General features: G+C 51.7%; 4 protein-coding genes across 6 annotated transcripts; 2 read left to right on the top strand and 2 right to left on the bottom strand.

Moving 5' to 3' along the window:
* Positions 1 to 2,620: 2,620 nt before the first annotated feature.
* Positions 2,621 to 5,557, top strand: APOM (apolipoprotein M). The gene is made up of 6 exons (XM_003944350.3): positions 2,621 to 2,815; positions 3,206 to 3,360; positions 4,279 to 4,352; positions 4,440 to 4,538; positions 4,684 to 4,782; positions 5,424 to 5,557. Exons 1-6 carry the CDS (start codon positions 2,702 to 2,704, stop codon positions 5,450 to 5,452), a joined length of 570 nt encoding a protein of 189 aa, XP_003944399.1. The 5' UTR covers positions 2,621 to 2,701; the 3' UTR covers positions 5,453 to 5,557.
* A 119-nt stretch (positions 5,558 to 5,676) lies between these two features.
* C4H6orf47 (chromosome 4 C6orf47 homolog) lies at positions 5,677 to 8,123 on the bottom strand. The gene has a single exon (XM_003944351.4). It carries the CDS (start codon positions 7,295 to 7,297, stop codon positions 6,416 to 6,418), a length of 882 nt encoding a protein of 293 aa, XP_003944400.1. The 5' UTR covers positions 7,298 to 8,123; the 3' UTR covers positions 5,677 to 6,415.
* Positions 8,124 to 9,121: 998 nt separating this feature from the next.
* GPANK1 (G-patch domain and ankyrin repeats 1) lies at positions 9,122 to 13,546 on the bottom strand. Of its 3 annotated transcripts, none has more exons than XM_074398257.1 (4): positions 13,531 to 13,546; positions 12,473 to 12,623; positions 11,474 to 12,110; positions 9,122 to 9,743 (listed from the first exon to the last, which is right to left on the bottom strand). In XM_074398257.1, the coding sequence occupies exons 3-4, from the start codon at positions 12,106 to 12,108 to the stop codon at positions 9,299 to 9,301; spliced, it is 1,080 nt and encodes a 359-aa protein (XP_074254358.1). In that variant the 5' UTR covers positions 12,109 to 12,110; positions 12,473 to 12,623; positions 13,531 to 13,546; the 3' UTR covers positions 9,122 to 9,298. The 3 variants fall into 3 exon arrangements, with proteins under 3 accessions (XP_074254358.1, XP_010330574.1, XP_074254359.1); XM_010332272.3 differs by lacking the exon at positions 13,531 to 13,546 and adding an exon at positions 13,210 to 13,477; XM_074398258.1 differs by lacking the exons at positions 12,473 to 12,623; positions 13,531 to 13,546 and having other exon boundaries at positions 11,474 to 12,464.
* A 205-nt stretch (positions 13,547 to 13,751) lies between these two features.
* On the top strand, positions 13,752 to 17,778 carry CSNK2B (casein kinase 2 beta). The gene is made up of 7 exons (XM_010332266.3): positions 13,752 to 13,885; positions 14,510 to 14,592; positions 15,573 to 15,675; positions 16,251 to 16,366; positions 16,809 to 16,884; positions 17,031 to 17,220; positions 17,549 to 17,778. The coding sequence occupies exons 2-7, from the start codon at positions 14,521 to 14,523 to the stop codon at positions 17,637 to 17,639; spliced, it is 648 nt and encodes a 215-aa protein (XP_010330568.1). The 5' UTR covers positions 13,752 to 13,885; positions 14,510 to 14,520; the 3' UTR covers positions 17,640 to 17,778.
* Positions 17,779 to 17,851: the final 73 nt, after the last annotated feature.

Genomic DNA, 17,851 nt, shown 5'->3' with positions numbered 1-17,851 from the left:
TTTTTTTGAGACGGAGTTTCCTTCTTGTTACCCAGGCTGGAGTGCAATGGCGCGATCTCGGCTCACTGCAACCTCCGCCTCCTGGGTTCAGGCAATTCTCCTGCCTCAGCCTCCTGAGTAGCTGGGATTACAGGCACACGCCACCATGCCCAGCTGATTTTTTGTTATTTTTAGTAGAGACGGGGTTTCACCATGTCGACCAGGCATTTTAGCTTTTTATTACAAAAATTTTCAAACATTTCATCAAAATAGAATAGTATAATGAACTCTAATATACCGGTCACCCAAATTTTGTTTTTAACAAAAACACGAGCCTCATCCCTCAGGGCAAATTTTTTGTGGCAGTCCATGGGATATAAATAATCTATCAAGCTAGGCATGGTGGCTGATGCTTGTAATCCCAACACTTTAGGAGGCTGAGGCGGGCTGATTGCTTGAGCCCAGGAGTTTAATACCAGCCTATACAACATGGTGAAACCTTGTCTCTACGAAAAATTAGACAGATGTGATGGTGTGTGCCCGTAGTTCCTACCCCAGAATCATCTGAGCCCGGGAAGTCAGGGTCGTAGTGAGCTGTAATGGTGCCTGGGCGACAGAGTTGTTTTAAAAATAAATAAGTAGGGGCCGGGCGCGGTGGCTCAAGCCTGTAATCCCAGCACTTTGGGAGGCCGAGGCGGGTGGATCACGAGGTCGAGAGATCGAGACCGTCCTGGTCAACATAGTGAAACCCCGTCTCTACTAAAAATACTAAAAAAAAATTAGCTGGGCATGGTGGCGCGTGCCTGTAATCCCACCCACTCAGGAGGCTGAGGCAGGAGAATTGCCTGAACCCAGGAGGCGGAGGTTGCGGTGAGCCGAGATCGCGCCATTGCACTCCAGCCTGGGTAACAAGAGGGAAACTCTGTCTCAAAAAATAATAATAATAATAATAAATAAATAAATAAAAAATAAATAAATAAGTAGGGCTGGTCTGATGGTAGCAGGTATCAGAACTTATTAACAGTGTCACTAAAGTTGGTATACAACCCCCCCCACCACCAACAACTGCTAAATTTGACTGGCTAAAAAAATAAATAAGTAGGCTGGGTGCAGTGGCTCACACCGATAATCCCAGCACTTTGGGAGGTTGAGTCAGGCAGATCATGAGGTCAGGAGTTTGAGACCAGTCTGGCCAACATGATGAAACCTCATCTCTACTAAAAATACAAAAATGAGCCTGGCATGGTGGCAGGTGCCAGTAATGCCAGGTACTCAGGAGGCTGAGGCAGAGAACTTCTTGAACCCGGGAGGTGGAGGTTGCGGTGAGCCAAGATTGCGTCACTGCACTCCAGCCTGGGAAACAGATTGAGACTCTGTCTCAAATAAATAAATAAATAAATAATTATCAAGGAAGCCCCACATCTCAGAGCGTTAACTGCTCCAGTCACTTGGAGCAGTTTGTTTGGCAAATGACAGCCTGTTTGGCAATTCTTACCATCTATTATTTGAGCACTTACTACCCACCAGAAACTAAGTGCTTTGCAAACATTACTATTAATTGTAGCAAATACATACTTTGGACTTACCATGCACAGTCTTTGCTAAGGGCTTTATGGGCATTATTTCATTTAATCCTATGAGAATGATGATTTGCCAATTTTACAGATGAAAAAACAGACATAGTAGTTAGGGGTTGGTGGGGTTTTTTTTGTTTGTTTTTTGTTTTTGTTTTTTGGGTTTTTTTGGTTTTTGTTTGGAGACAGAGTCTCACTGTGTCACCCAAGCTGGAGTGCAGTGGCACAATCAGGGCTCACTACAGCCTCCACATCCTGGGCTCAAGCAATCATCTCACCTCAGCCTCCCTAGTAGCTGGGACTACAGGTGTGTGCCACTACATCCGGCTAATTTTTTGTAGAGACAGAGTTTTGCAATGTAGCCTAGGCTGCTCTCGAACTTCTGGGCTCAAGCGATCAGCCCACCTTGGCCTCTCAAAGTGCTGAGATTACAGGCATGAGCTACCATGCCCCGCCTGTAGTTAGGGTTTGGACATGTTCTGCCGGACACCAACATCTATCCTCTTTAACAGCCAGATTACATAGCCTCTTTGTAGTAATAAATGTTGAGTGAATGAACATATTTATGTGTCTGTGAACATTGCCAGGGTATACATATTTTTCCAGATATAAACTAGAGAGCAATCCACTGTGCCCCAGCACCTGCATCATACTGCTCTAAAGCCACTTATCGGGTTGTATTGCAGTGATTTGTCTAAAGAGCCAGTTTTCCCTATACTGACTTATGTCCCTGGGGATTAGCCAGTTCTTGGAAAACACCTGGAACTCAAAAACAGTTTGCTAAGTGAATGAATGAGAGGCCCAATCAAACTACTTCTCTTCAGTGCCATACAGTGCAGCTCACATACAGGCTCACATATGAGTTGAAAGACCACAGGCTTCTACCTGGACGGCTCAGCTCTCCTCATAACTCCTGAGAAACCCTGGACATGTCAGGGTGTCCTCTTGAGTGATTGCATCCAGAAGAGGGGGCGGATGTCCCAAACACTAAGTAATCCAGGTTTGGATTGGAAAACAAAGTTGAAGTTATTCATTAGCAGGTGAAAGGGTCAAGGGTCGAGTGCAAGGGAAAAGCAGAGTGGAGTGAGCAGCCAGTAGGGGAAAGAGCAGTTAAGGCACACACAGCACCAGCTCCCTCCTGCCTGAAGATGTTCTACCAAATTTGGGTAGCTCTGCTCTACCTCTATGGTATTATCCTTAACTCCATCTACCAGTGCCCTGAGCACAGTCAACTGACAACTCTGGGCGTGGATGGGAAGGAGGTATGGACTGAGACTGGGGGAAGCCCATGGTGGAAGCTCTGAGGGGACCTGGATGGACAGCCTAGAATTATTGGAAGCCATCCTGGGAAAGGAAGGGAGGAAGGGGGTGTGAGTGTTGTGAAAATGAAAGCAAGAAGAAAAATATCAGTACTGTGGCCATCAATGCAGAGGTATGGCAGAGGTATGGTGGGGTGGTTACCCAGGTTGATTGGAGAGAGGCAAAGAGGAAAAGTCATTTAATGATTCTTTGTCATGGATCCAATCCCAGTTGGAAAGAAGAAGGCAGCCAACACCTCTACCACTAAGTCTTGCTGTCCTGACTGATGAAGAGGTTGGACCTGTCCTGTGCTGGGGGAACCCACCCTCTTGCTCCCCTCATTGTCTCTCCAGCTCCCAGAGGTCCACCTGGGCCAGTGGCACTTTATTGCAGGGGCAGCTCCCACCATGAAGGAGTTGGCAACTTTTGACCCTGTGGACAGCATTGTCTTCAACATGGCTGCTGGCTCTATCCCAATGCAGTTCCACCTTCGTGCTACCATCCGCATGTGAGTGATGAGGAGGCAGAAGCATTAGTGGGTTCAGTCTCTGCCAAAAGTGTGACAACCCACCCACCAAGAGCTGGGCTCTTTCTTAGGTGATATATCCATTATTCTTGACCCATGGAATTCAATGGCTGTATTAATTGTCCTCTGGAGAGAGATGGGCCTAACCAATGCTTAGTAGCTTGAAACCCATGGAGAGCTGGGCTTCAATAAAGAATAAGATGGGCTGGGCGCGGTGGCTCAAGCCTGTAATCCCAGCACTTTGGGAGGCCGAGGCGGGTGGATCACGAGGTCGAGAGATCGAGACCATCCTGGTCAACATGGTGAAATCCCATCTCTACTAAAAATACAAAAAATTAGCTGGGCATGGTGGCGTGTGCCCGTAATCCCAGCTACTCAGGAGGCTGAGGCAGGAGAATTGCCTGAACCCAGGAGGCGGAGGTTGCGGTGAGCCAAGGTTGCGCCATTGCACTCCAGCCTGGGTAACAAGAGCGAAACTCCATCTCAAAAAAAAAAAAAAAAAAGAATAAGATGGAGTAAATAGAAGCTGGTAGGGCTGGGCGCGGTGGCTCAAGCCTATAATCCCAGCACTTTGGGAGGCCGAGGTGGGTGGATCACGAGGTCAAGAGATCGAGACCATCCTGGTCAACATGGTGAAACCCCGTCTCTACTAAAAATACAAAAAAATTAGCTGGGCATGGTGGCGCGTGCCTGTAATCCCAGCTACTCAGGTGGCTGAGGCAGGAGAATTGCCTGAACCCGGGAGGCGGAGGTTGCGGTGAGCCGAGATCGCGCCATTGCACTCCAGCCTGGGTAACAAGAGCGAAACTCTGTCTCAAAAAAAAAAAAAAAAAAAGAAGCTGGTACACTGTAGTTGGGGTGATGCTCATTCTTTCCTCCTTGCCACCATGACCTCTGCAGGAAAGATGGGCGCTGTGTGCCCCGGAAATGGATCTACCACCTGACTGAAGGGAGCACAGATCTCAGAACTGAAGGTTTCTTCCCAGCCCTCACCCTTCCCATGTCCCCTGAGCTTGGTTCTGCATCTCTGTTCTCATGCTTCTCCGCACCTACCTTGACAGGCCGCCCTGACATGAAGACTGAGCTCTTCTCCAGCTCATGCCCAGGTGGAATCATGCTGAACGAGACAGGCCAGGGTTACCAGCGCTTTCTCCTCTACAGTGAGTGGGAATGCAGTGCAGGAAGGTTTGGAGGAAAACAAGGGAGGATGGAGGACTCCTCACTCTGGGCCCTATGACATCCTCCCAGAAAGAGCTAGGTGCTTCCAGGGGTTTTGACTGGCCTGGCCCTATCTTGCCCTTCCAGATCGCTCACCATATCCTCCCAAAAAGTGTGTGGAGGAATTCAAGTCCCTGACTTCCTGCCTGGCCTCCAAAGCCTTCTTACTGACTCCCAGGAATCAAGGTAAGGGGTTAAAGTCTCACAGAAGAGGCTTAGGACCCACCAAGTCTTCTGGGATTACAGGGTGAAAGAGGCTTGTGCAATGTCACTAGAGGCATGTGGCTAAGAGTTGTGATGTCCCCTGAGGGAGCCAGGATGGGTTCTGAGCTACTTAAAAGAGAGGTTTGCCAGGCACCGTGGCTCATGCCTGTAATCCCAGCACTTTGGGAGGTTGAGGCAGGCAGATCATGAGGTCAAGAGATCAAGACCATCCTGGCCAACATGGTGAATCCCCGTCTCTACTAAAAATACAAAAATTAGCTGGTGTGATGGTGTGCACCTATAGTCCCAGCTACTCTGGAGGCTGAGACAGAAGAATTGCTTGAACCCTGGAGGCAGAGGTTGCAGTGAGCCGAGATCTCGCCACTGCACTCCAGCCTGGCGACAGAGCAAGACTCCGTCTCAAAGAATAAAAAAAGAGGTTTCTGAGTTTGCACTAAATAAAGGGGGCAGAGAGTCAGACGTGGGGGAAAAGGGCCTTAGAGACTCCTTTGAGACAGGAAATGAAGGAACGCACCCCCCTCCCCCACCCCATTACTGTCAACTTTGCTTTTCTCCCTGGACTTCTTTTCTGTCCTCTTCTCTTCTCCCTCTTCCCATCACAGAGCCCTGTGAGCTAGAAACTGACCTGTAACTTCATCTAAGTCCCCAGACGGGTGCAGTGGGAGCTGAGTTGGAGGGAGAAGCTGGAGACTTTCAACTCCCATTTAAGATAATAAAGATGATTTTTCAATCCTCATTCTGGGGTTTGTCTCCAGACGTCATTCCCACTCTTCCCATTTCAACACTCCCCCTGGATCCTCTACCACCTAAACCCCCAGCTGGACGGCGTCAGGAAGAACAGAGTGGCAGTAACTCTCACTTTGTAGTGGTATATTTAGGAATTGGTGTGACACAGTCATTTATTGCTAAGTGAGCAAACCCCTAGCCCCCAAGTGGGGACTACAAGCTCCAGTGCTCCCCCCACACTGCCTGAGGTACCAGCCCTTCTGCACTGGCCCTCCTGCCAATACTGCCTGCACTGTCCCCACTCCCTCTGGCTCCCATGATCATCAGATCCGCCCTGCAGGCTCCTTGTCACCTGTGGAGCCCTAAACAGACCCCCTAATCCACTTGCTAGCAGCTCCACTCTTCCCTCGATGGCTCAGATCCCAAGATCCAAGGAGTACCTTGGGTGTCCCAACCATTCTCTTCCTGCAGAGGTCTGTCTATCCTGCCCTGGTCTCCTCCACTGCAGGAGAGTTTTGAAAGGTAGAGAGGACCCTTTGGTCTTTATTCTCTACCTACCACCACACTTTTTTTTTTTTTTTTTTTTGCTTTTAAAAAGTGGAGGTGGATAGAAAAAACTGAAAGTGGGAGAAATGTAAAAGCAAAAAGTAGTAACAGCTGGTGAATCCAAGGGTAATGCCCTCACTGTCCATACACAAACACACTAAATAGCTGTTCTCTCCTGTGCATAAAGGGGGGCCCACATCCTCATACTCTGGGGTTTCTTCCCCATCCCTGAGATCCCTATGCTTACAATCTGGGTCATGCCCCACACTTTTCTCCTAAAGCCCACACTATCTTCACCCTTTGCCCCCACCCCACCCCATGATCACAGCCCCTTTCCTGGGTCTCCCCTCTGCTCCTCCCCCTCCCCCTCCAACCCCTTACTCTCCCAGTCAGTGGCCTCCTCATCCCCACTGGGCTTCCGGAGGCTGACAGCCAGCACCAGGGCCTGCAGGAGACCAAAGAGGCAGGCAAAGTGCAAAGGGTGGGCAGTAAGTAGGCTCAGAACAGCGTGGAGCCCATGCAGGGCAGCCAGGAAGGACAGTAGGCCATGTAGCCAGAGGCCCAGCGGTCCACGAAGGCCCAATGTGTCCAAGGCTGCCCGCAGTGGTCGTGAACACAAGGCCAGCAGGGCAGAGGCCAGCAGCTCCAGCAGATGCAGGGTCAGATTGGTGGAGATCTGCAGACACTCCTCTGGGCCCCCCAAGTACCGGGAAGGAGCTCCTGGTTCCCCCTGAAGCCAGCCCAATAGCTTCTGATGCCTGCCAGGTTTATCCACTGGGGCTTCTGGCCCAGGGACGCTCAATCCCCCTTCAGGGGTCACCCCTGATCTTCTGGTACCACCTGAATCCACATGATCCCATCCGAGTTTGGGAATGGCCCCTCCAGCCTCTAGTCTCCCAGACTCTTGAGCACTAGAGACAGGCTGGTCCCACTTGAGGGAATCCATTGTTTTGCTACCTAGCTGCTCAGCTTGGAGCTCACTGCTTGGTTTGGAAGCAGCTCTAGAAACCCTCAATGCCTCTGAGTCCTTGGCCTTGGGAGGCCCCACATCTCCCATGGTTTCTGGGGCACTATCCCAGTCACTTCCTGAATTCTCAGGAGAGCTGTCCACCGGTCTGGGTTCTGGGTCAGGTGGGTCAGGCCTCATTGGTTTCCGGCGGCCCCAGGGGCGAGGTAGCCAGCCACCAAGCCGTCGCAGGAACATGGTTGGGGTGTGTGATGGGCCCCTAAATTCTGAGGCTGCTTCCTGGTATTGCTCAGACTCTCAGGATCTCCTCAGAAGCCAGAGTCTTTTTGGCTTAGAACAGATATTTGCCTGGTGATGCAGTGGTACTCTGAATTCAGAAGTTGCTCCTCCCTTCTCTGAAGGATCATGCAGCCTCAAGTGTGGCAAGTGGTTTGCTTCCTCTTCAGTTTTGGGATAAAGGGAGGCATACCCAAATTCATTCACCATCCACACCCCCACAAACAAGGTTCCAAGAGTCTCAGATCTGACAAGGCCTGGGTCACCACCAGAGTGTCCTCTGTTTCCGGATTTCCTTCCCAGCAGGCAGCACCCCAAGTTTCACTCACCAAGGCCACGCCCCAAGGTGCCCCAGAAACTGGGGAGGCAGTGCTTCATCCAAGAAAGCAGGCAGGAAGGTGGACCCAAGTCCTAGGTACTCCTGGATTGTGTAGTTTTTAACTGCTGCCCCAAGGGACCTCGCGGAATAGGAATTTTCTTTGTTGGGAGGTGGAATGAAAGTGTCCAGCAAACTCCAGCCAGCAGCGTTCGTCTCTTGATTTAGAGGGCTATGACTTCTACGAAGTGGCTCGATTGGCCCGCGAACACGCAGCAGAGACGCGACCTCCGCAAGGTCAGAACTAAGATGTCCTCGGAGATCCCAGTCGCAAGACAAAGCATGAGCCTACCTGGGGAACCCACGCAACCGGGTGATGTGCGCAGGGGCCGCTCCCCGGCCCAGCGTTGGGGCCGCGGCCTCGCGGAGCCGCCGGGAGCCGCGGAGCCCGGAAGCAGCTGCACCGGGACGGGAAGGACCCGCGGGGGCGGTGCCGCAGCTCATGGGCGGACCCTGTGGTTCGACCGCCCCCGTGTCACTGCACTGTCCGTGCGCGCCGGACCGCGGGGCGCCAAGCTAGCAGCAAGGGCCGAGACCTGAACATAAACCCAGGTCTCCATTTTCCTGGGCCTCCCATGCGCCCCTACACTCGGTCGCCCCCTACCCCTGGGCTCTTTTTCACATCCCTACCACTCCTCCATTTTGCATCCAAAACTTCATGAAAGGCTTTCCCAGAAAGGAAAAAAATGAGAGAAGTCTTGCAAACCGAACAGCCCTCCCCTGGCCCTCTCTGCAAATTTTAATTCCTAGGCTTCACAACAGTGAGCTCTTCCTTTGCCTAGCACCTGGCATAAGCAAGACAAGGGTGTGGTGGTGGGAGGGTGGGGAAGTATGGAAAGGTGTAGTCAAACAGGTGGAACGAAGAACCTTGACTTAAAGTTTATATTTGGAGGCCAGAGTTCTGGTCCCAGTTCAACTAAGTGTACAAGCTTGATAATCGTGGTCCTTCCTATTGCACTGACCTTTTTCAGCAAAACCCTACCCATGTTCATCTCTAGGGGCCTTCTCTGACTTCCCCTATCATCCTGTATATTTGATCACATGGCTGTTGCCCCTTCCAGCTGTGAACTCTTTGAGGGTTGGGAATGTCTTTACCTGTATTCTTTGCACATAGTATATGGACTTATGTTTGTAATATCAGTGAACTGGCTGGAGTAGCCAGGAAACTCTTCCTGGGGGGGGTGAGACTTGCACTGAGCTCAGCAATTCCTGGTCCAGGGCGGGTTGAAAGAACAGGCGGGGCACTCCCAAGAGGGGCTAGGACCTGAAAGTAAATCCAGTCTGGCAGGGAGGGAGGTGACCTTAACACGCCACCTGGAGAGGCTGGCTGCCCCTTCTGGCTCAGGTGGGACTTGCATGTGGCTCCCAGGCTAGTTTGGCTTCCTCAAAACAGCTTCCAGAAAAGTGAATAAACCACAAAAGGTTGATTTATTTCTCACTCTCAGCCCGTCTCTTGCAAAGGCAGAGCCCACTGACCAAAACCCAAGGGTCTGCACCAGGGCAGATCCCAGGAAGCGGAAGTCAAAGGGCCCAGGTCAGAGACCCAAGTTCAGACTTCAGCAGACCAGGGTCAGACTTTACCAAATTCAGAACTCCAGGTTCATGTAAGTCCTTAGATCCCGCTCCCAAGCCCTATCTTTCTCCTCCCTCCTACTCTCCTCCCTCCGGCTCAGTGTGGCCACCCGAGGGGCTCTCTCCTTCCCAGCCACAGCTCGGGTATCCCAAGCTGGGAAATGTGTTACTCGGGGCTGGGGTGCTGATCTGTAGCCTAGTCCTTCCTGGTCCCTCTTGAGGACAGTGGGGATGGGGTTGGCACGGCCCTCGCCCCGGGGTCCGAGCCCCATTCCTGGCTCCCAGCCCCCCCTCAGCAGCAGTTTGAAGCCTGGGCTGGAGATGGGCACCCCAAGTGGAAGGTTGGGAGGCCGAGGACCCTGGGACAGTGACAGCAGGTGAGCAGTGGATGTGCGATGGTTGGAATCTTGGAAGTGGGTGTCACAGGTCTCGCAGTACTGGAGGGAAGGAGTGGGAGACCTGCAGATGAAGAAGAAAAAGTATTAAGGGCAGGAGAAGGAAAAGGGGCTGGCAGGGTGGGACAGGATCCTTTCAGCTTTTCTAAGGAACAAATTGCTGGCTGGGAACAGTGACTCACCCCTGTAATCCCAACATTTTGGGAGGCAGAAGTGGGCAGATTGCTTTGAGCTCAGGAGTTCGAGACCAGTCTGGGCAAAACCTGCTTTTTTTTTTTTTTTTCTTTGAGGTGGAGTCTGACTCTGCTGCCCAGGCTGGAGTGCCGTGGCGCGATCTCAGCTCACTGCAACCTCCAACTCCCAGGTTCAAGTGATTCTCCTGCCTCAGCCTCTCAAGTAGCTGGGATTACAGGTATGTGCCACCATGCCCTGGCAAAGCCCACTTTCTACAAAAAATATGCTGGAGCCCAGGAAGTAGAGGTTGCAATGAGCTGAGATTGCACCGCTGCACCCCAAACTGGGCAACAGTGAGTCCTTGTCTCAAAAAAAAAAAAAAAAAAAAAGGAACAAACTGCCATCCTTCCTACTTAATGAGGGATCCAGGCTGATCCAAAGGTGATGAATTATCTGAACTGATTGTTCAATCAGTGATAGATCAAACTCCTTACTATACTTTCCCCCGCTTCTCACTACTGAACTTGTCTTAAAAAAAAAATTTTTTTTAAACCACATTGGACTCAGAGCAGAATAGTTATAAGAAAAAAATGGTAACCAGGCCTAGCAAGCTCTTTGTCAAGTGGATACTAATGGTTAAGTAATGACTACAGCTAACATTCGTATATCGCATACTATGCAGCATGCACTATTCTAGCATTTTACATGTATTTTTTTTCTTTTTCTTTTTTTTTTTTTGAGACGGGGTCTTGCTATGTTGCCCAGGCTGGAGTGCAGTGGCTATTCACAGGCATGATCCCACTACTGATTAGCACGGGAGTTTTGAACTGCTCCGTTTCCGACCTGGGCCGGTTCACCCTCCTTAGGCAACCTGGTGGTCCCCTGCTCCCAGGAGGTCACCATATTGATGTCGAGCTTAGTGAGGACACCTGATCGGCATAGTGCACTACGGCCTAGAACTCCTGAACTCAAGAGATCCTCCAGCCTCAGCCTCCCGAATAGCTGGGACTACAGGCATGCACCACCGCACCCAGCATTTTACATGTATTAACCCACTGAATACTAACAACAATCCTTACTACCCCCATTTCTAAGATGAGAAAACTGGGACATGTAGACATTAGGTTGTTTGCCCAGGTAAGTGGAATGAGGCTTTAAATACAGGGAGCTGCTGGGCATGGTAGCTCACGCCTATCATCCCAGCACTTTGGGAGGCTGAGGCAGATGGATCACCTGAGGTTGGGAGTTCAAGACCAGCCTGACCAACATAGAAAAACCCTGTCTCTACTAAAAGTACAGAATTAGCCAGGTGTGGTGGAGCATGCCTGTAATCCCAGCTACTTGGAGGCTGAGGCAGGAGAATCGCTTGAACCCAGGAGGCAGAGGTTGCGGTGTGCCAAGATCACTGGGCAACAAGAGCGAAACCCTGTCTCAAAAAAGTAATAAAATAAATTAATCCAGGGAGCTCACATTCATAACCACTTGACTATACCACCATGGCAATTTACACATGAGCAAAAGGAAAGAACTCTTCAGCACTGTGCTGGGGCCTCTGGTGTGGAGTGGCTGGGAAAGGCAGAACACACTGAAACATGGGTCTGAACTAAAGTTTCCCCTCACCGGTTCTCTGTGCTCCTTGTCTCTCCTTGGCTCTCCCTGATCATGCGAGCCACCTCAGGGAAACCAGCTTCTTCAGCGAGCTGAGCCGCATCCCTACCCCCTAGTTCACAGACCCCCACCCAGGCAGCCCCACGGCCCAGGAGATAGCTCACAGCTGCCCCCTGGCCTGCTCGAGCAGCGCACATCAGTGGAGTCCACCAGAAGGCATCCCGAGCATTGATATTCCCCCCAGCTCCTCCTGCCTCATGGGGCTCCAGCAGTCTCCTGAGTTCTGCTAGGTCCCCCTCCTGGGCTGCCCTCAGTATCTGCTGAGTCATCTTGTCCTCAGCCTCAAGGGATCTTCCTTGTCCATGTCTTCCTGATGGTCCTGCTGCCACTGCTTCTGCCGCAGCTGCCCTCATTATTCTTCTTTTCTTTCTCTTTCTTTCTCTGGCAGGTTCAGTCTGAGATCTTTGGGAGTCAGGAGCACTGCTCTCATCCCCAATCAGGGCCTCATAGAAAGCTCGGGCTGCAGCCCCATCCAGGGTGGACTCTGGCTCCTCGGGCTGTGGCTGCTGCTGCTGCTGCTGCCCATCCTTCCAGAGGTCGCTGGGGTCAGTGGCTGGGGTGAAGGTGATGAGGAAGGGCCGGGACATGGCTTTTGGGAGAAATGAGAAAATGAAACCAGGCAAGGAAAGGATGACACAAGCAAGCCAAGCTACTGGTGACCCCTGTAGCAACCGAAGCCTCCAGGGAAATGCTGGGATGAGAAAAACTAGTCAAAAAGCACCCTCCTGCCGCTAAAGTGACCCCACAACTTAGGACCCCGCAGGGCCTAAGGGAAAGAGGTTATGTGTAAAAACACGGAGCCCTACAATAACCGACTCTGCTCCTTAGCAAAGGTTAATAAAACTCCACAAGACAGTCGTCCAGAGGTCCTGCGTCCCGCCCCCGCCCCCACCAACAATAAATACCAGCCTCTTTCTGAAACCATTTTACCACCCCGTGAAACACACATACCATTAAGAAAAAAATCAGCCTGTCCCTTTAAATCCTCCTCGATACCATTTTGGAGTTTCCTCCGAAATAGAAGTCACTCCCTAGGAAGATCTCGAGGAGAGGCTCCAGTCTGCGTTGATGTGTAGCTTCCGTACGGCAAAATGGCGCTATTCTAATCAAAAGAGTTGACACATGACGCAATCAAATAGCTACACGGCACGCAGACGCATGCGTGGCGACGACAACAACAACAAAAACCACAACCAACAGTACTTGAGGGTTCAGGCATACGCAGAGCTCCCAGTTCAGTTTCCCGCGCTGGAACCTTTCCAATAGCAAACGCGCAAAGCTCTGCGCGCCCAGCTGGCGCGAGCACCAGGATCTGTCGGTTGGGGTCCTACTTTTACCTAACGCCCCCACAATGCCCTTCGCCTTCCTCAACGTGGCTCCCCGCTCCAAGCCCATTTTCTGGAGCTGGGAATCCACTCTCCAGGTTAGGAAAGGCCCTCAGGAGGCGGAGGGAAACCTGTGGAATGCCGAGAAATGAAATAACGTCACGCCTGCCCCTCACCATTACTCTGACCAGGGTTCTAAGGTCACCCTTAGAGCGTAAGAGAAAATGGAGACGTGCAAGGGGACGAGCAGAATGACTGGCGCCACCTCAGGTTAGCGCACTGGGCCGTTCTGGTTCTCACAACGCTCAGCTCAGCCCAGCCCACCCAACCCAACAAGTCCCTACGCACGGAGCCAAACCGCACCTCTAGCCTCATGAGGCCAGAGCCGGGGGGGAAAACGAGGCCAGTCAAGGGTGTCCGGCGGGACTGTCTTGCACTAGGGGCTCAACAGGCAAGAAGGACCCAGCGGATTGGCCGGGGATGGGCCAGTCCCCTGGGCAGCATCAGCGCCGCGCCGCGCCGCGCCGCGCCGCGCCGCGCCGTGCTGGAACTAGAGGGGAACTGTGAGGAGAGCTGGGGGGAAGGCTCCTGAGTGGCTCCCTCGTTTCCCCGCCCCATCTCGGCTTTTTCGCCCAGTGAGCACACAACTATATTTCCCAGGCTCCCTGGCCCCAAACGCCATACCTGGCTTCCGCTTCCGGTGGCTTCTCGCTGCGGCCCCGCCCGCAAGCGTCCTCCTCCGGGGCTTCGTGACAGCCAGGTCGTGCGCGGGTCATCCTGGGATTGGTAGTTCGCTTTTCCTTCATTTCACCAGTTTCTCTTTCTACCGGGGACTCCGCGTCCCGGCATCCATCGCGGCACCTGACCCTTGGCGCTTGCGTGTTGCCCTCTTCCCCACCCTCCCCAATTTCCACTCCCCCCCCGCCAACCCACTTCGCTTGCCGCGGTCGGGTCCGCGGCCTGCGCTGTAGCGGTCGCCGCCGTTCTTTAGAACTAGTAACTTCCCTACCCCACCCCAGTTCCGGTCCCCGTCCAGCCGGTGAGTCTGAGGTTGTCGCTGCTCAGAGTCTCTTGTCGTTGGGAGCAGCACATGGGGTCTCCGCACTTTGATGTGGGGGCGGGGGAGGAAGCGACCAGGTCCGGCACAAAAGAGGGAGAGGTGGCCTGAGGAGCGGAGGCGGGATGTGGGGACTCCAGTGAAAGGGACCTGACGGTCGCCCCCAGCCCGTAAGAAAAGGAGGGACCCGGCTCTTGCTTGAGAATGATAAACTTCGAAACCCTTGGGAAAGGCGCCGGGGTCATGCAGAGAGCTGCAGTGGTAGGGAACCCGAGCCGAGGTCCGTGCTGGAGTTGACACGAAGTAGAGCGGGCCCTGGCCTTTGGGAGCTCCAGGGATGTGGGTCAGGCTGGTGGGTCTAAGTATCTGTTGGCTTCTCTCAAGTGGTGGGACCCGAAAGTATGTTTAACTGCAAAGAAAAGGAGCTGAGTTGAGATGTAAATTAGAGGAGCTGGAGAGGAGTGCTTCAGAGTTTGGGATCCTTTAAAAAAGGGTGGCTCCAAATTCTAAATTCTCCCGTGGTTGGAGGGCCGAATGTGGGAGGAGGGAGGATACCAGAGGCAAGGAGGGAGAACTTGAGCTTTACTGACACTCTTCGTTTTCCAGCTGACGTGAAGATGAGCAGCTCAGAGGAGGTGTCCTGGATTTCCTGGTTCTGTGGGCTCCGTGGCAATGAATTCTTCTGTGAAGTGAGTTCTCTTCAACCTCCCTACTTACCAGCTCCACATACATTCCCACTAGACGTTTCTCCACATATTCCACTTCTACACCGTTCTCCTATATGCCACTTGAAAACTTCCCATCAATGAAGAGTCCCCTCAGTAACCCCTGACAAAACTGTGCTAAAGTGGCAAAACTGGGGCCTGTCCCAACTCTTGTCACCCTCCAGCAATATAACGTTGGACTAGGCAATTTGTGTCCTTTTCTTTTTCTTTTCTTTTTTTTTATTTTTGAGACCGAGTCTTGCTTGTCACCCAGGCTGGAGTGTAGTGGTGTGATCTCACCTCACTGCAACTTCTGCCTTCCAGGTTCAAGTGATTCTCCTGCTCCAGCCTCCCAAGTAGCTGGGATTACAAGTGCCTGCCACCATGCCCAGCTAATTTTGTGTTTTTAGTAGAGACAGGGTTTCACCAGGTTGCCCAGGCTGGTCTGGAACTCCAGACTTTAGGTGATCTGCCCACCTTGCCCTCCCAGAGTACTGTGATTACAGGCATGAGCCACTGCACCCAGCCTGTGTCTTTTATTACTAAAGTGGCACTGCTAATACCTGTCACAGGTGGCCGTTAGGAGAATTGAAATGCTACGTATCCAAATCTTTTGTACAGAAACCATGCCATTCAGCTTCCACCTTCCTTAGCCAAGCTGAGAGGACAAAACTGGTTCCTAGAGATGGGGGACAGGAATAAGGATAGAAATCTTAAAAAGAATGTCTCTCTAAGAAAAAGACTGCTGTACCTGCTTATCCTTAGAAAACAAAAGCCGAAGCTTTTATGGGAGGGAGGACAGGTGAACTGAGGAGAGACGCAAGTACTTCTGCTGAGTTTCAAGTGAGAAACAAGGGGGAACAGATGCAGTTATGTTGATAACAAGGCATCAGTTAGAGCATTTTGTCCACGTTAAAGATGGAGATTTTGATAGGGATTCCCTCTTGGCTTCCATATCCTGACAGGTGGATGAAGACTACATCCAGGACAAATTTAATCTTACTGGACTCAATGAGCAGGTCCCTCACTATCGACAAGCTCTAGATATGATCTTGGACCTGGAGCCTGGTGAGGCACCCTCAGGGTTGTTTTGTGTGTGTGCGTGCACTTTTTTTTTCTCTTCAAATCCCTATTCACTTGCTTGAATTCTGAAATTTCTTTTGGTTCTCTGATTTTCTTAACCCCAAATTCATGCTTTATTTTGATCCTCCACCTGACTCTTGTCTAGTTTTGTGACGTGTATCACTTGTTCCCATGCTTTTTAAATCCACAGTTCGGATCTGTTCCAAAATGGGTTTCCTCATGAGTCTCATTTGCTGTCTATTTCTCCTACCTTGGACCTTCCCGTCTGGAGTTTGATCTTCTGCATTGATATTGTTGCATTTATGTATTGAGGAGGGAGTTGGGAGGGAGGGGAGAGGAGAGGGCAGAGGCTGACGAGGTGTGAAGAGAAGGCAGAGCTCTGCCTTGGGCTGGTGAAAGCGTCAGAAGCCCAGGTTTCTGGGTCACATACCCAGGTGTTGGATAGGGTAAGGCTCAAAAGTAGGTAGTAAGCAAACAATAGCTAGCAGCCCCTGGGTGTGGGCAGGGCACCTAGGAAAGCTGAAAAACAAGTGGTTGCATTTGGCTGGGCTGTGTTTCAGATGAAGAACTGGAAGACAACCCCAACCAGAGTGACTTGATTGAGCAGGCAGCTGAGATGCTTTATGGATTGATCCACGCCCGCTACATCCTTACCAACCGTGGCATCGCCCAGATGGTGAGGCCTCTCTGCTCCCACTTGCCTCTTCCTGAGCAGTAAGAGAAACAGGTTCCTGCAGCAAGAAGTCATGTTTCAGCCCAGTTAAGGAAGCTAGCTGAGAAGAGGGGAAGAATCCCAGAACTTGGGCCAGTGAATTTAATACTGGTTGGGGGTCATCCTGAAGGGATCGTTTTCAGGGAGGGAGACAGACCTTGAACAGAGAGTTGTCATAGATTGGCTCTTCCTCAAGGAACAAACAGTGAATGGCTCTGATGGTTTGTTGCCTGCCTGACTGGAAGAAAGGCAACATAAGAGTTTGAGAGCCTATCTGGGCCAGAGAAGGGGCCTCTGGACAGAGGTGGGAGGATGGGGGGACAAAGTGATGTGGGTTGGGCTGAGAAGGGAGTTACCTCTTCTCTTAACACCTACCTGCCAACCCCTTCCATTTTATTCACCTCAGTTGGAAAAGTACCAGCAGGGAGACTTTGGCTACTGTCCCCGTGTGTACTGTGAGAACCAGCCAATGCTTCCCATTGGTGAGTGTTGAAGCAGGGAAAGGAAGGCACTGTGTGACAGTCTTACGGAAAGGAGTTGGGCTCAGCACATTAGGGCCCGAGTCCTGAGGGGAGGGGAGGGTGGGAAAGGGGGGCTACCTGGCCTGCTGAGTCTGGCTGTCTCCCAGGCCTTTCAGACATCCCAGGTGAAGCCATGGTGAAGCTGTACTGTCCCAAGTGCATGGACGTATACACACCCAAGTCATCGCGGCACCATCACACGGATGGCGCCTATTTTGGCACTGGTTTCCCTCACATGCTCTTCATGGTGCATCCCGAGTACCGGCCCAAACGACCTGCCAACCAGTTTGTGCCCAGGTAGGGAGCAGGGAGAGTTATTAAGGGTCAAAGGAAAGGCCTAAGATCCTCTAGAGAGAAGGGAGGACGAAGCATGTCCCTTTCTTGAGGCCTGCTTCTCCCAGAATCGGGACATCTCCCTGCTAAGTGACTGATGGGAAAGTTATTTGATGGTCTGTGCTTCAGTTATCTTATCATAGAATGTTCTTGAGCTGAGAAGTTGGAAACTATTAGGCTTAAGCTCTGAACAGGTCCATGTAGGAGCTCAGGTGGGAAGGTGGGAATGCAGGTCACTGGCAGGGCCTGGATGGGGCTCATATTGCTGCGTCTGACCTCTGCCCTGGCCCAGGCTCTACGGTTTCAAGATCCATCCGATGGCCTACCAGCTGCAACTCCAAGCCGCCAGCAACTTCAAGAGCCCAGTCAAGACGATTCGCTGATTCCCCACCCCACCTGTCCTGCAGTCTTTGACACTTCCTTTCCTTTTTACCACCGTTTCAGGAACCCTGTATGGTTTTTAGTTTAAATTAAAGGAGTCATTATTGTGGTGGGAATATGAAATAAAGTGTAAGAAAAGGCCATGAGCTAGTCTGCTGGTGCTTGTGGTTGGGGAAGGGAAGGTGATGGTATATTGGACTTCAGGGCCCTCATG

This window comes from Saimiri boliviensis, chromosome 4 (assembly GCF_048565385.1).
Source record: "Saimiri boliviensis isolate mSaiBol1 chromosome 4, mSaiBol1.pri, whole genome shotgun sequence".
Lineage (NCBI taxonomy): Eukaryota > Metazoa > Chordata > Mammalia > Primates > Cebidae > Saimiri > Saimiri boliviensis.
This window is presented reverse-complemented; position numbering and strand designations above follow the sequence as displayed.

What these genes read in the sequence shown, in the direction of transcription:
- APOM (XM_003944350.3), top strand. Translation starts at nt 2,702, where the DNA reads ATGTTCTACCAAATTTGGGTAGCTCTGCTCTACCTCTATGGTATTATC. An exon ending in CTTCGTGCTACCATCCGCAT is followed by an intron (nt 3,361 to 4,278) that starts GTGAGTGATGAG and finishes TGACCTCTGCAG; the next exon opens with GAAAGATGGGCGCTGTGTGC. An exon ending in ACTGACTCCCAGGAATCAAG is followed by an intron (nt 4,783 to 5,423) that starts GTAAGGGGTTAA and finishes TTCCCATCACAG; the next exon opens with AGCCCTGTGAGCTAGAAACT.
- C4H6orf47 (XM_003944351.4), bottom strand. Translation starts at nt 7,297, where the DNA reads ATGTTCCTGCGACGGCTTGGTGGCTGGCTACCTCGCCCCTGGGGCCGC.
- GPANK1 (XM_074398257.1), bottom strand. Translation starts at nt 12,108, where the DNA reads ATGTCCCGGCCCTTCCTCATCACCTTCACCCCAGCCACTGACCCCAGC. An exon ending in ACAAGGAGCACAGAGAACCG is followed by an intron (nt 9,744 to 11,473) that starts GTGAGGGGAAAC and finishes CTTCATCTGCAG; the next exon opens with GTCTCCCACTCCTTCCCTCC.
- CSNK2B (XM_010332266.3), top strand. Translation starts at nt 14,521, where the DNA reads ATGAGCAGCTCAGAGGAGGTGTCCTGGATTTCCTGGTTCTGTGGGCTC. An exon ending in GATCTTGGACCTGGAGCCTG is followed by an intron (nt 15,676 to 16,250) that starts GTGAGGCACCCT and finishes GCTGTGTTTCAG; the next exon opens with ATGAAGAACTGGAAGACAAC. An exon ending in GCCAACCAGTTTGTGCCCAG is followed by an intron (nt 17,221 to 17,548) that starts GTAGGGAGCAGG and finishes GCCCTGGCCCAG; the next exon opens with GCTCTACGGTTTCAAGATCC.